The sequence below is a fragment of the Penicillium manginii genome (assembly GCF_028828005.1).
Source record: "Penicillium manginii strain IBT 31320 chromosome Unknown utg000009l:1.0-3297300.0:1.0-3298630.0, whole genome shotgun sequence".
Lineage (NCBI taxonomy): Eukaryota > Fungi > Ascomycota > Eurotiomycetes > Eurotiales > Aspergillaceae > Penicillium > Penicillium manginii.
In genome coordinates, this window is record NW_026643110.1 from 1410755 (window position 1) to 1437351 (window position 26597).

The following is a 26597-nucleotide window of genomic DNA, read 5'->3' on the forward strand; positions in this document are numbered from 1 at the left end:
GCAGACTCCGAATCCAAACTCCGGGTTGCATCATAGAATGCGAAGATGAGTGTATAATCATGCGTCTCTCTTGGAGACAAAAAGGTAATATCGGCAGGTGAAGAAGGGCTGGGATGAGGGTGGATTCGTTTCTGCGTGTCGCTCTTTCTCGGGTACCACGCAGAAATGAGTCTATGCAATGCAAAAGAGACCATTGTTATTGTGGTCCGGGATGAGGACTGATGGGATCATTCCCGTGCGGGGAAGATTTTCACATTCAGGTGAAGTGGAGAAGGAGGAGGAGGAGATGGCCCGGGGTTATGATGAGTTCCGGGCTTTGGCTAGCCAGGCTCTCCACCATTTGCAAACGCCGATGACAGCAGCGCGGCCGTCGTCTTTGCGTTCAGTTCCGTCTGGATTTCCCATCATCATGGTGAAGACCCAGAAGAAGGCGGCAGTCCAGGCTAGCAAGAGGATGGCGATACTGAAGAACGGAGAGAGTAGTAGAACTACGATGGACATGCCAACGGAATAATCTCTACTCGAGCTCCCCATTTCTGACGGGTCGGTATCAATCTCGGAGTGGATCCATTGTGTGGAGGAAGAGCGATTTGATGTGGGAGGTCGCATGTGGACGAGACGCTCATGAATGTGAAGGACTGGGGAGAGGAGGTCGCAGAGGTGAGAGGAGAAAGTTGTCTTGCTGAGGTATGCTGATAGGGAGCAAAGACGAAGTGGTGCCGTCAAGATGGCGAAGAAGAGTGCACAGCAGGTATATAGACAGGCCGCAAAGGAGTATACTGGGACAGGGACAGAAAGTCGGAACTATATGGAGAGGTTAGTTTAGTAAAAGGCTGCAATCTAAACAAGAATCTAACGGCGTGGAAAGACATACCAGCATGAGCAGTGCGTCCTGGCCATCATCGGAACTATTGTCGTCCGGGGACGAGCGCTTATGGTTGCGCGAGGCACTCGATTGCTCGCCCGGCATCAATGAGGGCTGATCAGCCCAGCTACCACGGCTGCGTTCTTCCTTGTGGGCTGGACTAGTGGGCACCACAATCCGAGTCACAACTGGGTCGTCCTCCACTCGGGATGGCCGACGGGAAGCCTCCGGGGAGTAGGCGTTAGATCCCCGCGGACCAGACGAGCGGGGGCTCACGTCGTAAGATTTTGATTCGAAGGAGGGTCGGGTCGGACTTGGATACTTTGGCTCGGGATGATCTGGAGATCGACGGGGTGGAGGGGCTCGAATCGAATTGTTCGTCATGCCGATAGTGCCCTGGCCTTGGTGGTAGGCTGGAGTATATGACATCTCCGGAGACCGCATGGCGAGCCGGAGTACAGGCGAAGGGCAAGGCGAGCAGCCGTAGGTCGTACAAAGCGCACAGAGGGCGACTTACGGACTAGAGAGCTCACGGCGCATGGTTTTCCCTAGCCAAGGGCACGTTTCGAGGCCTTATAGGGGGGGCGGGGCGATTGAGACCGGGGAGAGGAAAGGGCGGAAGACGAAAGACTGAGCCAGCTTTTCCCACCACGAAACACGAGGGAAAGAGCTAGGGCGGAAACACAGTCTTATAAGACGGAGACACAGCGGAAGGGCCAGGGAAAGCCATGGCAGCGGAGGAGGACGCAGCTGTTTGCAGGTTCTCTTGCCAAGACGCCCAGATGCCGAGCCCTTGGCAACCTTTCGAGGCTCGAGGCCATCGCCACGACACCCTCATTGATTATGATTCCATTAGGGGCAGTTCTCAGTAAATAAAGTACTTGAAGTAAGCATCTTGATATCTTTCTTCATTTTGATCCTCATGGAATGGTGCTGAAGATAGGTTGGACAAGGACTGTCCCATGCATCAATTTACGATGTTTTACCAATTGCCAAGATGCCAAGGCGCAAACTAAATGATGAGCCACCGAACTCGGCATTTGATTGGTGCAATACCACCTGCTGGGGCACCTTGGCATTCAATCTGGTATTTCACGTGATTCGGTGAAGACTTCCGGGCATGCCACGCTACTGTATTATATTACACAGTTATATCCAACATGCAGGATCTACGGAGTGCCCTAGATACCATACCATATGAATTATACTCCGTATACTTCTTACCATCAATATCATGCTCTCCCTCCAATACACCGCTCGCCGGATTATAACAACCGTCCGTCCAGCCACATAACCTCGGTGACCCGCGTGCCGAGCCTGCCCAGACGCCGAGAGATTGGCAAAATTCATTTGCTCTGAATGGAAAATGGAAGAAGGGGGGAACCCAGAAAACCAGACAAAGTGCAGGATTTCCGTGTGTTTTCAATATTTCTTAGGTAAACCCCTCAATAGTCTGCACTTAGGTTCCTGGGCACAAAGATAGATGCACATCCCCCATGATCGCCAGACCGCACACGCCAGTACCTACCCTACTTAGGCTTGGTCTTGATCTTGGACACGGACTTGGGCTCAGACATGTGTAATCTGGGTGTCCTCTGTACGATCTTCCCGTGTCTTCGAGAAATGATGCCATGCCTTGATACCATATTTCACCCCCCTCCTCTGACTCGTTCCTGGCAATTTGAGGGAGTCTTGGCTTCCTTCCTCTCATTCCACCAGGTCCGATGACTCAAGACCAAGACGAATCAAAAATCAGCGGCGGATTGTTGCACCCGCCCTGTACGCTCGTCTTTGTTTCGTGAAATGCTCATCTCTTGGCTCCGTCGCCCAGATTTGCTCGGCAACTCCCACATGCTGCAGAAATCTCGCGAGCCGCGCTTGGCTGGGGCGGTCAGATACGGGGTGTTGCGTGGCCCTGGCCTGGGCTTTCTTCCTTCTCGTTGCCACTGGGCCGCGCTTCTTGTGGTCGTAGACCCTGAAAGCCCGAATCTGAAACTGCCCAGAGTTGCCTGGTATTTTCCTCTGTCACTGTCACATTGGGGCGCTGAAGGCAACAATGTCAAAGAAGTAGATAGTCTGGGCAATCGTCCGGTAGGAAATCGCTAAGAAACTCCCCCTCTGTACTCCGTAAATGGGGGGGGCCCGCTGATATGACAGGAGGATGATCTCGTTTCGGGTTGACATTGACATTGACATCGACTCTGTCTAATCAGCTGGTGCTCTGCCGAGCTCGGGGAGTAATTCGGCTGATCATCTGTAAGTCGATCATGAGCTGTCACCACACCGCGACAAGGGTGGGTGTAGATCTTTCACATCCTTTCAGGTTTCTCTCCCGTGGCCGTGCATTTCACCCCACTGTGGCCGGGACTCTAGATATGTCCTCCGTGCTCCGTACAATGTCAAAGAACGCCCCCGGAGGTTCATGCGCTGTAATCCGACACCGATGGTTTCGAGGACGGGAGGGTCCGCTCTCTACCAATCGGATGGGTGTCAATCGACTGATCATTGCAGAAGCTTGGATTGGTCGGTGCCACCGGTGCAACAAGTCAAAGTCTGACCCTACAAGAGATTGACAACAATATCGAGCGGTGGATGGGAGATTTTTCCTCACTCCATGTGGATTTGTGGGTCCTCTCTCTGACACCGACTCGTTTTCAATCTCCTTCACCCCACAGTTGGTCTAACGGCTGAATTTTGGCCTCTTAGTCAATGATCTCTCTTGAGGGGCCTGTTCTTCGTTTCCTGGTATTTCGTGCATTCTGCAATCATGTTACATAATCAAACAAGGATGCAGGAAGCGGTTAGCTCCCTGAGTGACACGACACTGTTTACTACCAGTAGCAGTATGCATACCCGTATATCATGAAATTCTCGTCAGAGAGAGAATGTAGCGAGATCGATTGTTTGCATGCCGTATGCTGAGAAAAGAAACAATTTAGGTATTTTTGTATTCTGCCATGCCAGTTGACTCAGCAAGCCTATCAGTCCAGGCAAACGCTGCTGCTGCTGACCCCTTTGGCAAACCTAGGGCAATGAGACGTGTGTACGGAGTACATAGGGGGTGCTGGGCCAGTGTTTACATTGATCTGCATAGCCTTGCGACTGCAATTATGCACCAGCATTTCGTACAGAGTACTCCATCTGTACTCCGTACTGCATCGAGATATGATTTAGGCGCAGCGATAGATCAAGCCTAATCCGCAGCACCTACGCTGCATACTGCAAGGGAGTGATCAGCCGCAGGGCCCCGGGCACGCATGATGTGGAAGATCGCGTCGTCCCCTGCTTCCTGTCAAGCATTTCTATGATTGCGGAGAACGAGGTCAAGACTCCCCGATCTAGGGCTGAGCGCTATTTCTCAGGAAAAAAAAAGTCAAATGGCGCAAATCTCGGGAAGACGCATTGCCGGTCCAGAGAGAAATAGGCGTGCTACACACAAACTATGGACTAATATGCAGTACATAGAGTTTGGCGGTTTTTTTTATGCTTTTTGGATTATAAGTTCACATATCATTTTCCTTTTTTTCTTACACTATTCGTGGATGGGACTCGGATGTCTTTAAAAAGGAAAAAAAAAGGAAAAAGATAAGGAAAAGAAAAAAAACTTGGGTGTGGGCCCAGTCCAGGCTCTCGATCTGCGGCCCGTCAAAAATTCGCGTTTGATCGATAATAGTTTATGCAAACCTTTCTCGATCCAATCAGAAAGTAACCATAATTTATAAATTCTTAGCATAATTCTGATATTTTCGAGTAAAGGGCGATCGATTTAGCCTAAAATGTAACTTGTAATCAATCCGTGGAGGTTCTAGTACTGGGGCAAACTTCAAGTTCCAAGGTTCAAGTTGGACTCAGCCGCATGAGCACCCAAAATATGTATAAACGTCTGGGCAGTAGTAGAAGCCCTGGAGGTTTATTGCCAGTGGGTGCTGGATTACTAGTATGTGTGAACACACATTCCTCCGAAAAAGCAATTTTAAGTTACATGCATACTAGTATGTAATCTCCTCAGAAAAAGGGCTGAGCCCAATCATTACGCTCAATCCCTTCGTGTGTAGGCACGGAGTACCAGCTGTGGCTTTTGCTAGTGGTAAAGTACTAATTAGCAGTCAAAAGATCATCAATTGGCTGAGACACCAACGTTTCAATCGATACTGAGAAGCACTGGCAGGTAGATCGAAGGTGAAATAAGCTATACAAGACAGATAAAGTACCTACATACCTAGGTACATAACCTGAAGACAAGCGCCAGTCGGTCACCGTTGCCGTGGTACTCGAACAAACCACACTACCGAGTCCATCTCGGGCTGCCTGATCTGTGGCTGCAGCACGGTCGCCGCCATGGCGCACTGGCTGATCCGATGTCGAGGTTTATTGGAAAGCCAACCAGCCGGGCTAGACCAGTGCTTTTATCTGCCATGCTGCTGGGACACACGGGAGGGGGCTGGAATTCTGTCCGGGGTAATCCATGGCGGAGCTTTCTTCGTGTTCCCCGGCGTCTGCACGGTCGCAGATTGGTGTAGCCAGCCATTCTAGTTTAATCCGAGGGTGCATGGTCTCGATCTGATTGTCACATGGCTGTACCTGAGACCTGTGGTATTTTTTTTTTTAAATTTTCTTTTTACGTCTACTGCGAGTCCGTACATATGTACATACTCCGCCAGTGTAGCCTTGTGGTCTCCCTCCCGCACGGACCGATAGAAGTCGAGCGCGATCAATAGTGAATGTGGGTGATGTGGTGATCCTTAAGCTAGGACGGGAATCTAGTACGCAGTATTCTTCCGATTCTGGACTTGTGTACATAGATTCATGCTTTGCATTTATGATTCATGTTTCTCCACTTGGCGACGCGGGTCGTACATCGACCGTTCCGACTAGGCGGATCTGCAATCGCCTGCTTTGATCGAGCCTGGATCTGTACAACAAGAAATGGCGATTGCAATGCTAGAAATAGCCTGATATATTTACCGATACCTTCAAGAGCGGTCTCTGTTGGAAATAAGTCAATAAGTAAAAAGAAATGATTCTCTCGGGGAAACATCGAGTCACCGGGCCAAGCATTGCGACAATGTGTCCTCAACCTCCTCGGTTGAATATGCGATACCTTGCGACAGTCTGAGTGAATCGTGAGTTTGGTAGGTTGCACAGTCCCACCCCCATGTTGAAATCAAGTTTGAAGATCGTGCAATGACTTATCTTTCCTCCTCTACCTCAGGCCTAGGCACATTCTTCTCTCCCCCTTTCCCTTCCACAAGAGGCTCACGCGGCCTTAGGTAATGGCTCGGAGCCGGAAGTCTCCACAGTGGGCTCTAGTATGCGCGCGGCTGATTTCTTACGTGGAGCGTAGGGCACAAGTCCCGAGGAAATTCCCTGGTTACATCATCTGGCCCGGCTGTAGGGGTCCGAAGGGGAGGGGGCTGCGCCAGATCCGCTCCCAATAGCATGCATACTGGTACTTCAACTATGAGAGGGACAAGACATGTAAATGGGCGTTCGAAGGATCGGATTGTCTTATCCGGGGAAATGGGAATGTGACGGACTTTTGAACCAGGATCAGCGAATGCCGGTGAGTCCCACATCTCCCAAACGCGACCCATTCTGACTTTGGCCCCCATCCCAGCGGCTGTGTAACCCAGGGGAGATCTGCGTCTGCCAGACAACGATTTGGTTCATCATCGGGTACCCGAGGCCATTGGCGGAGGGAATGTGCGTTGGCAGCCCCCCGTCCGTTTGCCAGTGTTTCACAACTGACCTATAGACTACTACGCAACAGCAGCGGCTCGGCTAGCCAAACCCTGCACAGACGGAATGGGAGAAGGAGAAGAGTGAAAGATCTGTATCCATTTCCAGTGGAGCCCTTTGAACCCACTACAGTTCCTCATGACGCCATGGGGGCGGATCGAAGATTCTGCTGGATGCGGTAGGGATATGGTAGACTCAAACAAGGATCAGGCAGTGGGTGTGGATTGAGAGGGAGGGTCTCCTTATTTCGGGAGGGGGAGGTGTGGATTGCTGTGGACTGAACGGGTTGAGGACTGAAATAAAAAGGGGGGGGGGGCGCGTGTGCATTGTCACATTTTGGCTCCACTGGGTCAGAGTCTTAGTATAAAGATGATCTGTGGCGCTGTGGCTGAAGAAGAGCCGAATAATCGAATCAGAAAATTACAAAAAGTCGCAATAGAATTGGAAATGTATAGAAAGGGGAGAAAAAGCCCCAGAAAGTAAATTTTTCTAAAAAAATAAGACAATAAAATTGAAATTAATGAATAAAAAGAGAAAAAAGAAAAAGAGAAGGAAATTCCACAACAGGAAAGACACTAGACCTAAGGAGGTAAGTGACTGGGAGCGGGAATAATGACGGAAGGGGGCGAACCGTTTAGGAAATGCACTAGCGGCTGGAGGAATGCAAGTCAAGGAACCCTGCAGGTGCGGAGAATACAGACAAATGAGAAGAGGGTGAGAAAAAGATCGAGGCGTCCACAAAGCAAAGAGGCAACAGGAGAAGAGCCGAAGAAAACGAAAGTACATGAAAGGAATGGTATGGATATCTACTCCGTACAGGGTACAGGGTGCATGGTACAGATACCTAGCGTGCAGTTGACAGCTCTAGTAAATGTGGATAGCATGCCCTCAGATGCAAGATGAGGTATTGGTCTATTGTGGGGGGTGGGGGGAAGAGGACATAGTATACTAGCACGGAGTACGGAGTAGCAGGTTCAGGGCTGCACGATGCCGGCTTTGCGGAAGCGATGGGGCAGCAGCTGGGAGCAGACAACGAGTAGGCGACCAGGGGGGGTTACAGAGTGTTGCTGCACCTAGCGCAGCTACTGCGCCTAATGCACCCACCCCGACAGGGAAAAGGCACACAGGGATCTAACACGCACAGACCACCATGATTTTTCCTTTTTTTTTTTCCTTTTTTCTTTTCTTTTCTTTTTGTTTAGGGTTAGCTGTGACGGAGAAGGCTAAAGTAGTCGGAGTGGCACGGAGACGGGGACCAGTGGCACTAAGACCTTAGCACCAGCGACCACGGGGGGAGTCCACCCCGAGGCCCCACCAGGGCGCCACTCGGCCCAACCGGGGGCTTAACGGTGTGGATCCTGGGATGTACCAGATCGTGATAGACTAGTCTTATTACTGGCAATTTTGATGTTAAGAGATATTGATAGAGTGATGATGATTGATTTTGATGGATGTACTATTCCAAGCAATCAACCATTTTTGATAGAATATTTACTCAATGACTCCCCTACATCTTTAGGCATCTCCCACCAAAAGCATACGAACCCCAGATCGGCTCCACCACGCTAACCCACTTTAGGTCGTCAGCTTTTTTTGCGCGGTGGTGACGGCCGCTGAGCTGCGCAACCACTAGCGTATTCTTGGCCAATTTCACACCTTTCTTGCCAGCCCCTCGACTCTCTCTTCCCTCCTTCCTTTGGGCTTCATCTTCATCCTTCTATCCACCTCTTCTCCCCCTCCCTTTTCCCCTCCCCTTTGGACGCGGTTGATTTCTCATCCATACCGTCTTTCCTTTCTCTCCCCATCCCTCTTCCCTCGCGTTCCCTATTTTTGGAGCCTGTGGAAAGCTAGCTCTCTCCGGATTTTCTCCACGCGCGCTCCTTTCCCGTCCCCGATTCCATCCTCGGGAGAGGCATCACACCACACCCAACCCTCCGCCTTTCCCGATCGACCCTCTTCCATTAGGGCGATTCCGTGTCGCATATTCACTCACCCTGCAACACTAAATTTCCCAAACTCTACTTGTTCCCACTCATAGTCGGCTTCGATCATTCGCGCCCGCCTGTCATCCATCGACTCGGTACTTTGCATCATCGTGTCGCAAGACCCATCTAGTTTGGATTGCGACATCGTTGAATTTTATCGAGATTTCAATTTTCGCTCCGAATTATGTCTCATACTCAACCCTCACCCACCGCGGGTGTGGCTCCCCACCACGCCGCGGCGCACATGGCCGCTCACGCCCAGGTTAACGGACACATGCCCGCTATGCCTGCGCAAGGCCAAAAGGGGGTTCCTCTCACCACAGCCCAGAAGATTGCCGCGCTCAACGAGCAAGTCTGGTTGTCAATTGGTAAGAATGCGACCCGCGTTTCCTCACCTCTGTAATAACAACACGCGATTAAGTACTGACGGTGGATCTCATCTTGTAGGCAGTTTGACTGAACTTATGGGGGATCTCGATGGCGCTATGAATGCGTATGAGCAGGCTTTGCGTCACAACCAATGGTCCATCCCGGCCATGAACGCCATCTCCTGCATCCTCCGCACTAAGGAGCAATTTCCCAAGGCCATTGAGTATCTTCAGAATATCTTGAAGCTGGATCCAACCAGTGGAGAAACTTGGGGCAGCTTGGGACACTGCCATTTGATGATGGATAACCTTCAAGAGGCATACACCTCCTACCAGCAAGCCTTGTACCATCTGCGCGACCCGAAGGTGAGTCGCTTTTTGCTTTCCGCTCCCAACCCCAACAAAACAAAAATTAATTCCCACCTAGGAACCCAAGCTCTGGTATGGAATTGGCATTCTCTACGATCGTTATGGATCCCTTGACCATGCCGAAGAAGCCTTTTCTCAAGTTATGCGCATGGCTCCCGAGTTCGAGAAGGCCAATGAGATTTACTTCCGCCTCGGTATAATCTATAAGCAACAGCAGAAGTTCAGCCAGAGTCTGGAGGTATGTGACGTCCATTAATCACCCACGACGGTTCAATAACTGACTTGTTTCTCAGTGCTTCAAGTACATTGTCAATGACCCGCCTCGCCCACTGACTGAAGAGGACATTTGGTTCCAGATCGGTCACGTTCATGAGCAGCAGAAAGATGTAAGTTCTCGCCTCGTCACAACCTTGAGCCGGAAATGCTCCTAACACCATTGTTTTTTTTTTTTTAGTTCGACTCCGCTCAAGCAGCCTATCGCCGAGTTCTCGAACGCGACCCCAACCACGCAAAGGTCCTGCAACAACTAGGATGGCTCTACCACCAACAAAGTGGTAGCTTCTCAAGCCAAGAGAAGGCCATCGAGTTCCTCGAAAAGTCGGTTAGCGCAGACAACAATGACGCGCAGAGCTGGTACCTTCTTGGTCGCTGTTACATGTCGCAGGCGAAGTATCCCAAGGCCTATGAAGCCTATCAACAAGCTGTGTATCGTGACGGTCGCAACCCTACTTTCTGGTGTTCTATCGGTGTTCTCTACTACCAGATCAATCAGTACCGCGACGCGCTCGATGCTTACTCTCGTGCGATCCGCCTGAACCCATATATCTCTGAGGTTTGGTACGATCTGGGCACTCTGTACGAATCATGCAACAACCAAATTTCCGACGCGCTGGATGCCTATGGGCGCGCTGCCGATCTGGACCCGGCCAATGTCCACATCAAGGCTCGTCTGCAATTGCTCCAAAGCCAACTCCAGGGCGGCAATGCCCAACAGCCAAACGCTCCCGTGCCTCAACCGCAAGATGTTCACCCCCAGGCATACCAGGCTCCTGGTGTCGGTCAGCCGCCCGCTCCCCAGTGGGGCGCCCCAGCTCCAGTTGGTCCCCCAGCCCAGGCACCTGCGCCCCCGAGACAGATTGCCGATTGGAATCGCGGCATCAACGACCTCACGTCTCAAGGACCGGCTCCCCCGGCCAACGGCCTCGACCAGCGTGACCCAGTCCGTGCCCCCGGCCCTATTCCTCAGGCAAGCCCTCGACAGGAACCCGGTCGTGCTTTCCCTGACCCTGCTCGTGGCCCAGCTCATTCACCCAAACTGGGTGGTTCCTCTGCCTATCCTCCGCCACACCTGCCTCAGATTGCAAATGCTCCTCCCTCGGGCCATGAGCGTGCTCCTAGCGGTGGTTTCCCCCCCGTGGCTCGCGGGCCTCTACCTCCTGCCCCCCCTGCTGCCGCCGCTCCTCCTCCGGGTTCCAATGGCGGCCCTCCTCCTCCCCCTGCTGCTCCCGGTGCTGTTGGTGCACCTCCTGCTTATCACCGCCCCTTCACTCCCCCTACTGAGATCCGACCTATTCGGGAAGAGCGACCCTCTTCACCTGGTTCAAGCTACCCTCACCAACAGTATCACCATGGGCCCACAGCCCCTGCACCCCCAGCTCCTAATTCAACTGGCATTGCTTCGGGTGCTCCTGCTCCTGCATCGGCTGCGGCTGCCGCAGCTGCCGCCGAAGCAGCTGCTCGTGAGCGTGGTGAAGACCGTCCCGCCTCTGCCATGAAACGTGGCCGTGAATGGGAGGGCGAGTCTGGACCAGTGAAGAAGCTGGCCAGTGATGAGAACCGGGCCCGCCTAGATGATCAGAACAGTCGCCGCCCAAGCCCACCTGCACATTTGCCGTCTCCCAGCGAGATGCAACGTCGCAGCTCTTCGGAAGCCCGCCGTGAGGATGCCCGCCGTGCCAACGAGAACTATCACCCATCTGAGGCAGCCCATCATCCTCCCACCTTGCCCTCGATTCAAAACATGCCTCCCCACGCTTCTAGTGGCCCCAGCCTTCCTCCTATGTCTGAGACTGCTGCTCCCGCCTCTAACGGACCCCCCCTCGGGTCCTCCTTCGGCTAACACCCCCGTCAAGGAAGAGGCTCATCGCCCCGAGGCACCCGCATCTCACGAGCCCCCAGCTCGGAAAATGGACGTTGATGAGGACTATGATGATGATGTCGATGAGGAGAAGAAGGTTGCCGCGGCGCCCAAGGGTAGCCCTAACGGCGAGAGTGCGGCCAACGGCACCAGCAACGGTCGCCCAGGTACGCCTTCTAAGGCTGAAACCTCTGCATAAAAGGCCGGGGTTGATCAAATGTCTATTTTATTTTCTTCCTTTCACTTGACTATGGACATCCTCGTCGCTTTCATTCTCCGTTATGTCCTTTTAAACAAACCCCTTTCCACTTGCGCGATGTAGGCTATGAATGTGTCTGTTACGTTGATCTGCTTCAAGCAGCCGAGGCACTGGGTTTGATCAGACCTGTGTATTCGTTCCCTTTTCTGTTACTTTATGAATTTCCTCCCGTCTATTTTCTTCGAAATCTTTCGATGCCTCGGCATCTTTTTTTGTGATAGCCAATTCAGCCCTTCTCAAACTTGACCTGTCTTCGTAGCACAAGTACTCTCTGCACTCGGTAGAAATTAGAGTTCTCCCGTCTTGTCTGACTTAAACCGGGGAACAAAATTGTGGTTCAGACACGTGATTAGTACCCACTTTGCTCTTGGTGGATTAGTCATATTTTCAGGGCTTATCCCAAACGGGAAGCCTGGCTCGCTTAACCCACCACAGTGCAAAATACACCCAGATTTATCTCCATCTCTCGATCGTCACTCCCACCACCTCGAACTAACGACAACACAGGGTCAAGATGTGAGTCAAAGACTTCCAAGAATATCTCAACACATTCCTACGATCAATTGCTGACCTGAATTCCTTCAATTAGGAGTCACCGGAAGTTCGAAGCGCCTCGCCACGGTTCGTGATCAACTTTTTCCTTTGCGACGAAATTCGACATCGCCAGTGTGCAATTTTACTGATAATTTCTTCAACAGGCTCTCTGGCCTACCTCCCCCGCAAGCGCGCCGCTCGCCACCGCGGAAAGGTTAAGAGGTGAGTTCCCCTGGTGCCATCGTTGGTCTGAATCGAATCGTCGAAAAAAATTTGCGCAGCGTGGTATACTAAGACTTTTTCGCCTTTCGCCAGCTTCCCCAAGGATGACGCCAAGAAGCCCGTCCACCTGACTGCCTCCATGGGCTACAAGGCCGGTATGACCACCATCGTCCGTGACCTTGACCGTCCCGGTGCCAAGATGCACAAGAAGGAGGTCGTCGAGGCCGCTACCGTCATCGAGACCCCTCCTCTCGTTGCCGTTGGTGTTGTCGGTTACATCGAGACTCCCCGTGGTCTCCGCTCTCTCACCACCGTCTGGGCTGAGCACCTGAGCGACGAGGTCAAGCGCCGCTTCTACAAGAACTGGTACAAGTCCAAGAAGAAGGCCTTCACCAAGTACACCAAGCAGCACGCCGACAACAGCGGTGCCGCCGTCTCCCGCGAGCTTGAGCGCATCAAGAAGTACTGCACTGTCGTCCGTGTCCTCGCCCACACCCAGATCCGCCAGACTCCCATCAAGCAGAAGAAGGCCCACCTTATGGAGATCCAGGTCAACGGTGGCTCCATCGCCGACAAGGTCGACTTCTCCCGCAACCTGTTCGAGAAGACCATCGACATCGACTCTATCTTCGAGAAGGACGAGATGATCGACGTCATTGCCGTCACCAAGGGTCACGGTTTCTCCGGTGTCACCTCCCGTTGGGGTACCACCAAGCTGCCCCGCAAGACTCACAAGGGTCTGCGTAAGGTCGCCTGTATTGGTGCTTGGCACCCTAACCACGTCCAGTGGACTGTTGCCCGTGCTGGTCAGGACGGTTACCACCACCGTACCTCTTGCAACCACAAGGTCTTCCGTATCGGCAAGGGCTCCGATGAGGGCAACGCCTCCACCGAGTTCGATATCTCCAAGAAGCAGATCACTCCGTATGTTTTGTCCAGTTTCAATTGGTTTCTTCTTTTCTTTCTTTCTTGCTAACATGTCTCTAGTCTTGGTGGTTTCGTCCACTACGGTGAGGTCAAGAACGACTACGTCCTGCTCAAGGGCTCCGTTCCCGGTGTCAAGAAGCGCGTCATGACCCTGCGCAAGACTCTGTACCCCCAGACCAGCCGCCGCGCTACCGAGAAGATCGACCTCAAGTGGATCGATACCTCCTCCAAGTTCGGTCACGGTGCTTTCCAGACCGCCGAGGAGAAGCGTGCTTTCCTGGGTACCCTCAAGAAGGACCTTATCCAGACCGTTTAAGGGATTTTCTGTTTTTGGCTGGTGGAGTGCAACGTATTTTCTTGTTCAATAAAAAAAGCGGACAATACCTTTTCAACTGTTCCCAAGTAATCTCTTTCCATAGTAAATTTACTTCGTAGTTATATTTTGGTCTCTCGACACTAGCACATCAGTCCATGTGTATTTAACCATCAAGACCAAGCCTAAACTACTAGTGCTAGTGTACATAATAGTAGTTTTAAAATGCCCCCAGCAGCCGTGCTATGCTACTAGTATTCGAAGAATGACTGATTTAACACATGGTACTAGCTGAAAACACTCTAATTTGTTCGGCAGCTGCCCAGCTGACGGCTCTCAAGCTCAGTATTAGACACCATCTCTTTTCTTACAACTCTCAATATCACAGTCTTTCCCCATCTTCCCTGTCAATTTCTGCCGATGATTGGTGCTGCAATCAAGATGCGGCCCTCAATCAGAATACATTGCGTCATCTCACTTTTTTCGCCGACTACCAAACCACTTCAAGGAACACGAGCTCGCCACACCTGCTTTTCAGGTATAACATTCAACGTCTCGCCCTTGGTTACCTACCAGCACACCTCACTCCATCGATCCCTTTCATACAACACCCGGTCAAGCATCAAGCAAGTGCTGAATCGTCCGCAAACTATCTCCCGCTCCCCCGCAGCTTCACAACCAGCTCCATCTCACACCCACACTCACACCTCACACTTCTCCAACAAAACCTCCATCATGTCCTCCGACGACGCCTACATGTCCTTCCTGGACAAAGCCAACGCAGATCTGAACACCGGCCGCGCCACGCAGCAAGGGACTGACACCACGCGTACAGAGACCGTCCATGCCACGACCCAGATCCCGACTCCCCTCCAGTCTGTCGACAGCTACTACATCTCCGATACCGACGAGCCATTCGAGCCCGTCGCGCTGCTCTGGAAGGGTGCGCAGCAGGGCGTATGGCCTAGCCCAGGTACGACTCTCCCTCTATTCTCCCTTGACCCTACATATCTACGTCCTATGGGAGTGGTGTCTGTCCCTTAATGGGATGTCTTGGCCTTGTCCTTGTACCCGTGCTTGTGTCTCTGTCTGTACCTTGATGAATTATGCTAATCACTTATGCCTGTCATCTAGTTCAACTCTCCGACCTAATCTCCCCGAACGCCGACCTCAGCCAGGCGATCTCGACTCTGACGCCCTCGTCATTCGACCCTAAGAACCAATACTCAGCTGCCTTGCGCGCTGTGCGTTCTGCGGCCGTGGAGCGTGACCAGGATGCCGATCAGTCTGCTGTCGAGGTGAAGGTGTACCGGGTTGAGCTGAGCAGCACTAAGCTTGAATACTGGGCGTTGGCGCTGGATGTCTCCGAGGGTCGTGTTGTCGGACTGCGTGCCAAGGCCGTTGAGTCCTAAATCGGGGCTATATGCAGCACTTGTATGGTGAGGCTCGTTTGCTATTAGGATGATGATGAAATGCAGCGCTATTTTTCCGTTGATCGGCGTGGATATCTCAGTAGGCTGTGTGGCAAGGAGTGATGATCTGATTCGGAAAGCCGAAGGTATGCATGGCCGTACTCCGTACTCCGTACCCTGTCCAAGGGTCTCCCGTATCCCGCATCCCGCGTGGCAGATTTTTATGTATTAATTGTATGTCTGGTAGAATTGGGAATGGATAATCGAAGAAAAGTCTCAATTGGCCACCAGGGTCATTTTGACAGTTTTTTGCTTCGGTGTTGTGCGGCATTCCGGTTTTTGCGTGGCCCGAGTACATGCGAGACGCGTGTTTTGGAATGGTCGTGGTGTTGGATTGTAGCGGAAATTTTCCATGAGAGTACATATTGTTCTAAATTGACTTCAATTTTCAATTAAATTAAGGATGAGATTATGTGGTAAATTCAGTGTAAAAGTGAAGGATACAGAGTGACTTGACCCTCGTTTCGTCAAGGGTTGATGAGGTTGGAATTGGTGCAGCCGCTGTATCTGACTCTTACCAACTACCACACAGAACAAGAGCACGAGAAGATCAACCAATATACCAAATTGAGATGGCGATCTCCAGATTCCTGGCCAGCATTCATGCCGGTCCATTCCTCGCTGCCCTGGAGAGGGCAACGGGAATGCATCTCCCCCTCCAGTATCCCCTGCGATAGGACCGGGAGATGCGCAAGCTCTGGCGTCAACATCTGGCTTTCCAGTAGCGACTGAGTTTGAAGCAACGTAAGAACAAAACTAATATGTCTCTTTGATCTCGCATCGGAGTCCACTACAGTGTTCTCTTATAATCATTTGCCTGTTTGAAGTGTGTTCCTTCCATTCGGCGAACAGGGTATACACATACCACCGTTGCCCCCCTTGGACCCTCTGTCATTCCGCTCCCCTCGTGCAGGGCAAACAACAATCCCTCGAGCCAATCTAGGCTCTTCTTTTCTTTCGCGGGTCTCGTGTTTTCTCTCTCTTTCACCTGTGCCTCTACGCTTGTTCAACTGCTTCGCCTGGGACATTGGATGCTGTCCAAGTCGTCCTGTCCACTCATTCGGATATATAGCACTTGACGACTGTGCATTTGTCGGCTGGAGTAGGAGACTTTCAACAAGACGAATTGGAAAAGAAGCAACGACGAAGACATCGCCAGTCCCGACCCATACGCATGCTGAGATCCCTCGACGTGGATTGACCAGGAAAGAGCTGAGCGTTGAGACGGAGGACTGACAGAGGGAACGGTCCCTTCGCCATAATTTTAAGAGATTTGTCTGAATCAGATGTCGAACCAGGGCTCCAACCCCCCGAGACTCGAAATGCCTCACATCCGCTTGAACTCGGGCCGCCAGGACCCATTCATCGATACGAACGAGGGCTACGTCCCGCTCGAGACGCGGCCTGACTCGCGAGCAGAATCGCAAGTGTCACGATCTCAGTCTCGAGCAGACTCGATACAATTATCGCGAGCAGGCTCGCGGCTGGAATCCCGGTCCAATTCCCGCGCTGCGCAGAGACCCTTGACACCGGGTCCTGATATGGTCCCTGTTTCGCTCGGTGCTCAAGGGATGTCGCCCTATGGAGTATCACACGCGCCAGAATCTTCGGAATTCTTGTTACCTCCTCGACTACGACCGACCCCCCCGTGACGATGGGGATCGATCTGGATCGCCTGATCGCTGGTCTCAGGCTCGGTCGAGTATCAGCTCAATGAGTCGTGATAGTCGTCACCATATGGATCCGTTCGAGGATTCGCGTGCGCCATCCACTCGTTCGGGGAGTGATGAGTATGATGTGAACACTCAAACTGTCTCGGAGAAGTTTAATATTATGCCGACAGACGGGTTACTTCTTTTTCCCGAGGACGTGGAGAAGGACGACTATCTACACAACCCGGACCCTGCCGACAAAGAGGGTGAATGTGACATATGCAATCGACGAGGTGTCTTGAACGTCGGCGGATTGGTTGTATTGACACTGGGGATTCTAGTCCTTTTCATTGGATACCCCGTCATGTGAGTTGCCCGTGTATATCTACGCCAGAAAGTATGGCTAACGTTGAAACAGTACCTGGGTTGAGGGCATTCTAAAACCGACACCTCCCTGCCCTGCAGGAGATAATAACTGTCTCGACGTTGAACCGCGTGAACTTTTGGAAAATATACGAAAGGGCTTGATCGACCCTGATACCCCTGCGGACGCGATGTGGAAGAAGAATTCGGATGGCAAAGACTGGAAGCTTGTGGTTGGTAATTCCTTTTCCAACTGTATGTACAATCTACTCACATCAACAGTTTTCTGATGAGTTCAATATGCCTGGTCGTACTTTCTTCGACGAAGATGATCCCTTTTTCCAAGCTGTTGACTTGTGGTACGGTGTGACAATGGATAAAGAGGTAAGGGATTTCCTAACAAGAACCAAAATGCTAGTCTCTAACCCCCGCTATAGTGGTATGATCCCGATGCTGTGACAACAAACGAAGGTACTCTCGAAATCCGCTTCGACAACTTCAAGAATCATGATGTGGCATATCGCTCTGGCATGCTTCAAAGCTGGAACAAACTCTGCTTCAAGGGTGGTCGTCTCGAAGCCAGCCTCTCGCTGCCCGGAGACGGTCATATTCAGGGTTTCTGGCCTGGCTTCTGGGCTATGGGTAACCTAGCACGTCCTGGATACGCATCTACCACCGATGGCCTATGGCCCTACAGCTACCATGATGGCTGCGATGCCGGAATCACCCCAAATCAAAGCTCGCCTGATGGAATCAACTTCTTGCCTGGTATGCGTCTACCAGGCTGCGCCTGTCCCAACTCCGACCACCCTTCTCCAGGAAAAGCTCGAAGTGCGCCTGAAATCGATGTTATCGAGGGAAGCACAGCAGCACTCAATGGCGACGGACCTTTCATCGGTAGTGCCTCTCAAAGTCTACAGACAGCACCCTTTGACATCTGGTACATGCCAGACTACGGTGAGTAATATCCTCCCAATCTTCCTGCTTGGACCCAGAGTTTCCTAACATCTTTCTACACAACAGACTACACCGCCGTCTATGATCCTCGTGTCACTCAAATCAACGCTTACCGTGGTGGTGTGTACCAACAGGCCATGTCCGGCCTCACCAATCTCAACTCTCGCTGGTACAACGGTACCGAGTACCAAAACTTTGCCTTCGAATACTCCCCCGGCGCGGTTGGTAACGTCACTTGGTTCGTCGGAGAAGACAAGACCTGGACCCTGGACGGTCGGGCCATCGGACCAAACGGAAACATCGGTCAACGTATGATCCCCTTGGAACCCATGTCCGTGGTTTTCAACCTGGGCATGGCAGACAACTTCGCGCCGCAGAATCACTCTATCAAGGAGTATATGCCTGCGTACCTGCGCGTTGATTACATCCGCATCTACCAGGATCCGGATGAGGAGAGTATTACATGCGACCCGCCCGGCTACGAGACCACAGGTTACATTAAGGAACATGAGAAGGCGTACAAAGATGCGAACCTGACCACTTGGTATGTTTGTCCCTACCTCTCACAATCACCTAACATTCATTCATCCCACGGGCTTTTACTCATTCTATTTCACTACAGGGAGGCTGCCGGGTACCACTGGCCCAAGAATAGCTACATGCACGAATGTCCAAGTTAGGGTGTGTTTTGTTCCTGCGTCGTTTTAGCGGCATTGTGTTTTGGCGTTCGGGGTTAGGCATTATCTATTCTATACATGATACTATATTTTAACTCCTATTCTTTTCAACTCTTTTCTTTTCGATATTTTCCCATTCTCTACTAGGTAGTGTAGACCTCGGAACCTTCTGTTTGAATGGGGCCGCTGAAATCGAACCGGAACAATACAACGCTTTACCGACTATCCTTAAAACTTAGTCCTTAGCTACACCCAAGCCAAGTAGTGCTTTCATTGACTCATCCCAAGTATATTACAGCTGCCGTATCTAGTCAAAGTATTTATCTTTGTCCGAATTCGAGTTCCAACTTCCAAGGTTCAAGTTCCAAGGTTGTTGAAGTTCAAGATATATTAACCACCCGAGGAGTAGTCGTACTATCTAGTACCAACAGGCTGCATTTCATCATGATTCAAGACCAGTGGAACTAGATCGGGAGTAGTGCCTAAACACAATCAAGACAATAAACCCCTAGGTATAGAAAGCACCGTGGCCATTGCGTTCTATGTTATTTAATCAAGATAAAGCCCGCCCTGCCTATGGACACAGGTATTCTCTTTCTTCAACCAGGTGTCCCGTCTACACGCTGATTGGCAGATTACTCAGCATCCCCGCCAGCGACATCACTTCCCAGCTGTGCCATGACCAGGTACCTGAGAGAAGATCTCTTCAACTCGAACAAGTCTAACCGACAAAGATTTTAATTCAGGTCCATGATCATCAGTGAAGCAGTGAGATTGAATATTCTAGTCCACCTTGACATCCAATTATATAAACTGACATGGAACCAGATACCTTGAGCAAGACTGGCTGGTCCATCTATTGCATCAATAACAACTCCATACTTATCTGGATATTTCCCTCCAGCGACGATCAACAAATCTCCAGCAAGAACAGAAACATCCCAGGCTAGATAAATATTGTCGAGACTCCATCCGCAACAAACCACCATCTCATCCCTACTTTCCTAGCGGGGTACCTAGCCAACCCTCCCACTTCAACTTAGGCGTCAACCGAGCACTCAACCGCTCTGTTCTATCCAACTATTTTTTTATTATAAAAAAAAAAAAAAAAAGAGAGTGCAGACTACCTCAAACCCCTCCCACCCCCCAAAATGGCACCACCAACAGGCATAAACCGAACCCACGCAATCCAAATCGACGAAACCGACTCCGAACCCGACTCCGAAGACGGCGGTATCAGCATCCCCCTAGAAGAAGACAGCATGCAACTCGACTCCCCAGCCTCACCAGAAGAAGAAGAAGAAGAAGACTCCGACCCAACCCCAGGCTCCTTCCTCCAACTCGCCGGCGGCGAGATCGATTTCATCGACTACGGCGCCGAGGGCATGGGCGATGGTACGATACGATACGCTGATCCCACTTTCAACCACGACCACTAATCGCATACATACAGGAAGAGACTTTCTCACTACGGCCCCGCACCCCGATGTGCGTCCCGTGCCGGGCTTACCTGCTGGCGATATCGCGCGCCATCGGGCTCGCACACGGACGCGGGAGGAGGAACATGCTGCGCTTTGCGTGTTGGATGATTGGGAACTTACGATGACGCATGCGCTTAATTCTAGACGGGTATGTTGGAGTTTTGAAGCTTATGAAGGAAGGGGGGAGAGTTATTGATAATGCGCGCCGATTCGATCCGATCGGCTCGAAACGAAACGAAATCATAGCTAATTCCGTGCTTACGCAGACGATTCCTCAAACGAGACGGCGGTTTCAGGCGAAGATGCTGGCACCGACGAATTCGAAGCTGGAGGATGATCTTTATGGGGCGCGGTTTACGGTGCCGGAGATGCAGACTGAGTTTGTTCCTGCTGTTACGGCGCCGGGTCGGCGTGGTGTGAAGCAGGTTACGACTGGGCTGGGGACTGGGACTGCGTTTTTGGTGCCCGGGGCGTGGAAGGAGGTTGTTAGTCATGAGGAGGGGTCTTGGTGGCCGGAGGGGAGGGCGAGACAGCAGGTTGGGGGTGTGGGGTCTGGGAGGAAGAGGAAGAGTCTTGTTGCTGGTGGGAGTCGGTCTGGCTCGTGGTCGGCTTCGGGGTCTGGGGCTAGTTCGAGGGTTGTTTCTAGGGGTGGGTCTAGGGCTGCGTCGAGGGGGTTGGATTAGATTGGATTACCCTACAGCTACTGATGACATCTACATGGATCAATTGTTAATGGCTGCGTTTCGCAGCTATACCGTATATGTTCGCTAAAGTAATAAAGTACTATACAAAGAACCAGTCCAACCCAATGATATCATATCCAGCATGAGAGGGAAGAAGCGGGTGTCAGAAGGAGACAAGGTAGGTAGGTAGCGTGAGGCGAGGATAGAGGTGATAGGTGGAGCAGGAATGGGTATCTCGAATTTACAGACAGCCCTGGCCGAAGATCGACAGATTTCGGGGCTGCTGTGTGGGGTGGGGATGGGATGGGATGGGATGGGTGCTTCTCCCTCGTCATGCTAAGTACTAATTGAAACCAGACGGGATGGGGTCGATAGTCATAGCCATGGCGGATGCGTCCGAAGCAGAGAAGCGGACGAGCGCTCATAGCTCTTCCTCCGCTTCCTCGCGACGGCGCTCCTCCGCGTGGAAAAGACTCTCCGCATCTCCGACCTGTTTTCGCTCCGAAACCTCCCGACTCTGTAGGCGCTTGCGATGTGCCTGAGCATTCATAGGTGTCAGTCCTCGAGACGAAATTTTGGGTACCGGTTCGATGTAAATGGGATGCAGGCGGTGCGAAGTGGTGAACCGGGTCCGGCCGTCTCTCATGACGGGTAGTTGTCATTGCAGGGGCTCCGAGCTTGAAGAGAGACGGTTCAGATGAAGGTAGACGTCGGTTCCGTATCTGGGGGTTCGGTTAGCCAAAGTCAATTCAAGTTGTGGCACCAACGGAGCAATTGGCACTTACCCTTCCATACTGATCAGTTTGAGATCACCTCCAAAGTACCGGGCGTATAAACGACTGATCGGCAATCCGTAGCCAAAGCCGGCCATAGGGGCCTTGAAATCACTCTTGTCAAAGTCCGGGTCGAGGCTGGGGGGTTTGTTCCACGGTGGTGTACATGTAGGTCCACACCAAGGGGATGCTTGATCGTGGAATACCGCCTCCCTCGTCCGAAATCTTGATTGTGATGTCTTCCTTGCCTTCGGCGACGATCACCTTGGTGACGGGAAACTGCTCTCGGTCGGCGCCATGCTGCTCGACCACCGCGCGCAGCGAGTTCTTGAGGGTCTCGAAGAGCATGTGCGACAGGTGACCGGGCACGTACATAAAGTTCAGATCGTCCTTGCAGACCAGCTGCACCTTGGGCGCCTCGAACAGACCGTAGTAATCCTCACAAACAAAGCGAGCGTTGTCGATCGCCTCAAGCGCAATGTCCTTAACGTTGGTCTTGGTGCAGATGATTCCGACATAATTGGCGTGCTTGATATGCGTTTGTTCCGTGAGTGCGATGTGTTGACCAATTAACATTCGAATACCGATACGAGACATGTAAAAGCGATCGAGGAAGGACTGGATGGTAGAGTCGATTTGCATGCGTTGCCGCACCCGTTTCCATTCAAGGATACCCTGGGCGACAGTGGTAACGACACCATCGTGACGGCGCTTGATTTGTTGTAGAGTTTTGGCGAATCGTTGGTTGTAATCATTGAGTTCCGGTGGCCAGTCTCCGTGGTCGTCTGCGGGGAAGAAGTATCGGCGCCCGGCAGCCGCGACGACGCCATGTCCGTTTCCGTTGGTGGTCGGTAGGGAGCGGTATTGGCCCTCCTTGATGCTGGGGTTTTGCGTCGCCTCGGAGATAATCTTGGAAGTACTACCATTCATGCGATTCGGTCGCAGTAGACGAGCCTTGACTTCCTGGGTAAGGGTAGGGCGAGGTAGGTTGATGATTTCCTGGAGTGTCCGGGGTGAGTCACCGGTGAAGAGGAAATATGGAGAGAGGGGGGAAGAAGAAGAAAAAAAAAAGGTCACACGCGCGTAGCAAAAATGGGAGAAATCTTACCTCGAAGGATTGCGCATACCAGTCCTGGACCTTTTTGATAGATGGCATATCGCTGAGGCCATCGGGCAGTTCGCCCAGGTCTTGGACTCGGTGGGCGAGGCGAATGGGAAGCTCCTCGGAGAGAAATTGGGATGCGCGGAAGAGAGTGCCTAGCAGGGTCAGAAACGGGGAAGAGGCGACAAACATGCCAGGTCGGCTTGGATGAGAAGAAGGGCATCAACTACTCACCAGTGGAGGGACGGTCACCAAACTGGACCATCTGCCTCAACGAGACTCCGGTTGCGGGGAAGCTGGCATAGTGCCTGATGGTTTCCATCAGGCGCTCTGACGGCTTCCACATGGTGTCAAATTCTGGCCACCAGGCCTTGTATGAGAAAGGGCGATAAAAACCGTCGTCGATATCGTGGATGGCGGATGTGGAGGAAAGAGGAAGTGTCGCGTGTGACAATGACGGTCGTGACGGAGACGGACGCTCGGGGAGATTCGCATTGCCGAGGTCAACTCCTCCCGGTGTCACGTTCCGGCGTCGGAGGAATCGCCCCAGCTGCAAAAGGGCGGCTCGGACCATTCGAGCATATGATGGGAATTGATTTAATGGTAAGTTAGGGAAATTGAGTCAATTGGAATCGGGAGAAAAGAAAGAACCAAATTAGAGAAAGATTAAAGGGGATGATCGAACAGCGAAATCGCCCGCCAGAAGTGCCGACTCCGGGGGTAAATTGTCTAGCCCGAGGGGAATGAGTAATTCCGGTAGATATCTGTATATACAGTATTTCTACGGAGTATAGTATAGTCATATAGTATAGTAGCACATACTTAGGTATAGTATAGTACCTCTATAAATTATAAATTATAGAGTATAGAGTATAGAGTATAGAGTATACTCAAATTACAGTGTCTAGTATAATACTCAAGAGTGGCCAAGGTAACACTATACGGAGTCAAAACTATTGTAAGACTATCGTAAGCAAAGTACTACTGTAGTTAACTGTCCAGCCCCGGATTCCTTATGCCCGGATTCCCCTCGGTGGAACCCTCGTCATTGTACGTTCTGTACATTTCGTACTTTTGTCCCTCGGTTCCGTTCGGGTCATCTCCTCTATTCCTCTCTGGTAAATAATTACTACGAGGATTGCGATGCCTCTACTCCGTACTACTACTAGTATAGTATCTCCTGTCAAACCCTAATTCGATCCCTTGGTGTATATCCACTCCTCCATTCGGTCTTCCCCTCCCATCAGAGGTCCTCGAATGGCCCCCAAGCGCTGCCCCGTGGAGTCATGATTTCCCCTTTGGATCTCGTGCTTCTTCAAGGTGGTGCTGCTGGCTCTTAAGCGGGTCTCCTCTCCTCTCGCTTCGTATTCTTTGTTCGATTTGTGCGTTTACTCGCTCTCAGGCTGTAGGGTCTCCTGTATTTCCCTTTTCTCTTTAATTTACGCCATCCTCATCGACTCCGTATTCTCCTGGCTTTTTTTTCCTCTACTTCTTCTAGTTTCTTCATCTCCCTGGTCGAGGCTTAAGACTATATTTCCTAGGAATATTCCCTCCAAGTTGGACTCCACCGTTGGGCCTCTTTCCTACTCTCTTTCCCTTTTTCAACAACCATCTCATCTGGAATTAAGACAGAGTTACGGAGTAAAGGAAAAATAAATCTCCAAAAGTACAAAGACGTCCTTTTCACCGCTCTAATTTTACCCAGCACCGTGGTTCAATTTTCTGGGTTCGCTTGTGAGCCAAAAAAAAATACAAATCAGCCAAAACAGCAAAAGGACAGTTTTGTTGTCCACACCAATTTGTTCTCCTCACACCTCACACCTCACCTTTCCCAAACCTTTTGGAAGAACCGTTCTAAACGGTCGATCATGGCTCGTCGCAGAACCTCCCATAGCGAGCCGATGAATGAAGCACCGGCCTACCCTTTCTCCAACGGAACGACCTCCCCCTCGACCCCGCGTCGCGGACCCATCGAAGGTCCCAATGGCCGACGCTTGATTCGGCGCGTCACCTGGCGCTCATCGACCTACAAACTGATGGCCTCGTTGTGGGTTTTGGGCGTTCTTTACATTCTCTGGTTGATTCGGGATCTCTTTTACCTCCCATTCAATCCATCCGAGTCTATGCCCCCCATCCCCGCCGAATAACCCCCCCTCATTTCACATATTTGTTGGGGATGCGGGAATGAGTGATTGATGGAAACCCGCTCGGATCGGGGGCTGTATATCCGCATGACATGGCCCCTTTGTCGGGCTCGGACATGCACACGCACACTCACTCACCGAAGTGGGCTATCTTTTGTCTTGCTCCATGCCCGCAGGTATGGGGGGGGGGAGGAGGCGATGTTTTAATCTCTGCTGAACTCGGCGTGGCATGACCTGGTCTAGCCTGACCGACTCAACCGAGTCAACCACCATTTTATTTACCGTCCACGGTGGCATTGCTTTACCCCATTGATACCATATCGCGACCGCCATGCAATTGGCTCGGGGAATTCTAACCGGTGCTGCCGTCGATCCTCGGTGAAATCGGGCATGCCATGTTACACGCCTTTTCTTTTTTTTTTCCACGGGCATATCGTTGACATTCCCGCGCGGCAAACATGCTCTCACCTTGCTTCGTGCCTGTCGTGCTCGGCTATATCACCCATTGATCCGATTTGCCTCCGCCGCTTCCCCATATGCAAATGGAATCAACCTCGTCTTGATTGTCGTGCCTTTCGCAATTCCCATTAGTGGTTCAGTTCAGCTGTCTCCTCAGTGGCTTATGCATGCCTCGTTTCCATTACTTTCTAATCCAACATCCCACCATTGATTCCCCCCCCCCACCATCATGCATCACCCCTTCCCAACTGGAAAAAGTGAGCGAGATGTTAGACCTGTTCCTTTTCTTATTGGTATGCTTTGTCGTTGAAAAAAAAAAATATTTCTTTCAATTGTCAATATTTCATCATGGCTGTTTTTTTTTTTTTCGCCTCTTCCCTCTCTGCATGCATGACCCTTTTTTGCCATAGCGTTCCATTGCATCTAGCGTCTTATGGCTCCCATGCATACGTTTCCTCGTTTTCTTGCATGCATTATGCTAGCGTTTCCAAGGTCTCTCGTTTCTCGTATCTATATCGTCTTTTCTTTCTTTCTTTTCTTTCTTCTCCTCTATCTCTCATGCATTCATACGGTTTTCTCAGTTGTTATTAGACTCATTTCGTCGGATCAACAATGGATTGCATTGCATTCAGCGAGGCTATCACCCACCACCACGCTAAATCACCAATCTCGATCGCTCTGAATATTGTCCAGGCCATCGATTTTCTCCGCCTCGCCTCGCTCGCAAGAACGGTCTGGCGGGGTCGAGTCTCTTTATCCGACTGTCGCGTGATCATCCCGGGGCCGCAAGGGTTCGAGTTCGAGTTCGAGTTCGAGTTCAAGCTCGAGGATCCTTCGGCCGACGCATATGTAATTACTAGTATAATGGATATAATTCAAGTTAAGAATAATACCCGCGACCGATCACCTCTCTTCCCAGGTAGGTTCCTACGTAGGTAGTTATATAGGTATCCAATCCACCCCTACTGAACTTCGTCTCAAGGTATACATTTTATTTCATAGCACGTAGAAACCGGTCAATATAAACAACTCCTGACCTCTATATCACATCTTCCAGACCCGTGGTCCATTTTTTTCTCTGTGTAGATCCCACCGCCCGTTGCGAGTGGGTAACAG

At 51.4% G+C, this 26597-nt stretch overlaps 9 protein-coding genes across 9 annotated transcripts; 7 read left to right on the forward strand and 2 right to left on the reverse strand.

Moving 5' to 3' along the window:
* Positions 1-297: 297 nt before the first annotated feature.
* Positions 298-1309, reverse strand: N7533_012286 (uncharacterized protein; the record flags this gene model as incomplete). Its single annotated transcript, XM_057108936.1, has 2 exons — positions 298-804; positions 875-1309. 2 exons carry the CDS (start codon positions 1307-1309, stop codon positions 298-300), a joined length of 942 nt encoding a protein of 313 aa, XP_056954037.1.
* Positions 1310-8773: 7464 nt separating this feature from the next.
* On the forward strand, positions 8774-11445 carry cyc8 (putative transcriptional corepressor Cyc8; the record flags this gene model as incomplete). Its single annotated transcript, XM_057108937.1, has 5 exons — positions 8774-8957; positions 9037-9323; positions 9385-9564; positions 9620-9712; positions 9781-11445. The coding sequence occupies 5 exons, from the start codon at positions 8774-8776 to the stop codon at positions 11443-11445; spliced, it is 2409 nt and encodes an 802-aa protein (XP_056954038.1).
* A 67-nt stretch (positions 11446-11512) lies between these two features.
* Positions 11513-13721, forward strand: rpL3 (60S ribosomal protein uL3; the record flags this gene model as incomplete). Its single annotated transcript, XM_057108938.1, has 4 exons — positions 11513-11630; positions 12421-12478; positions 12572-13402; positions 13466-13721. The coding sequence occupies 4 exons, from the start codon at positions 11513-11515 to the stop codon at positions 13719-13721; spliced, it is 1263 nt and encodes a 420-aa protein (XP_056954039.1).
* A 732-nt stretch (positions 13722-14453) lies between these two features.
* Positions 14454-15130, forward strand: N7533_012289 (uncharacterized protein; the record flags this gene model as incomplete). Its single annotated transcript, XM_057108939.1, has 2 exons — positions 14454-14691; positions 14853-15130. 2 exons carry the CDS (start codon positions 14454-14456, stop codon positions 15128-15130), a joined length of 516 nt encoding a protein of 171 aa, XP_056954040.1.
* A 1346-nt stretch (positions 15131-16476) lies between these two features.
* Positions 16477-18842, forward strand: N7533_012290 (SKN1/KRE6 family beta-glucan synthesis-associated protein; the record flags this gene model as incomplete). The annotated part of the gene is given in 7 exon segments (XM_057108940.1): positions 16477-16776; positions 16793-17208; positions 17261-17438; positions 17488-17589; positions 17643-18162; positions 18229-18706; positions 18785-18842. 7 exon segments carry the CDS (start codon positions 16477-16479, stop codon positions 18840-18842), a joined length of 2052 nt encoding a protein of 683 aa, XP_056954041.1.
* Positions 18843-19990: 1148 nt separating this feature from the next.
* Positions 19991-21003, forward strand: N7533_012291 (uncharacterized protein; the record flags this gene model as incomplete). The annotated part of the gene is made up of 3 exons (XM_057108941.1): positions 19991-20234; positions 20293-20468; positions 20587-21003. The coding sequence occupies 3 exons, from the start codon at positions 19991-19993 to the stop codon at positions 21001-21003; spliced, it is 837 nt and encodes a 278-aa protein (XP_056954042.1).
* A 421-nt stretch (positions 21004-21424) lies between these two features.
* N7533_012292 (alpha-ketoacid dehydrogenase kinase family protein) lies at positions 21425-23452 on the reverse strand (the record flags this gene model as incomplete). Its single annotated transcript, XM_057108942.1, has 5 exons — positions 21425-21644; positions 21789-21892; positions 21957-22775; positions 22885-23033; positions 23113-23452. The coding sequence occupies 5 exons, from the start codon at positions 23450-23452 to the stop codon at positions 21425-21427; spliced, it is 1632 nt and encodes a 543-aa protein (XP_056954043.1).
* Positions 23453-24746: 1294 nt separating this feature from the next.
* Positions 24747-25025, forward strand: N7533_012293 (uncharacterized protein; the record flags this gene model as incomplete). The annotated part of the gene is made up of 1 exon (XM_057108943.1): positions 24747-25025. The coding sequence occupies one exon, from the start codon at positions 24747-24749 to the stop codon at positions 25023-25025; it is 279 nt and encodes a 92-aa protein (XP_056954044.1).
* A 1068-nt stretch (positions 25026-26093) lies between these two features.
* Positions 26094-26567, forward strand: N7533_012294 (uncharacterized protein; the record flags this gene model as incomplete). The annotated part of the gene is made up of 2 exons (XM_057108944.1): positions 26094-26400; positions 26539-26567. 2 exons carry the CDS (start codon positions 26094-26096, stop codon positions 26565-26567), a joined length of 336 nt encoding a protein of 111 aa, XP_056954045.1.
* Positions 26568-26597: the final 30 nt, after the last annotated feature.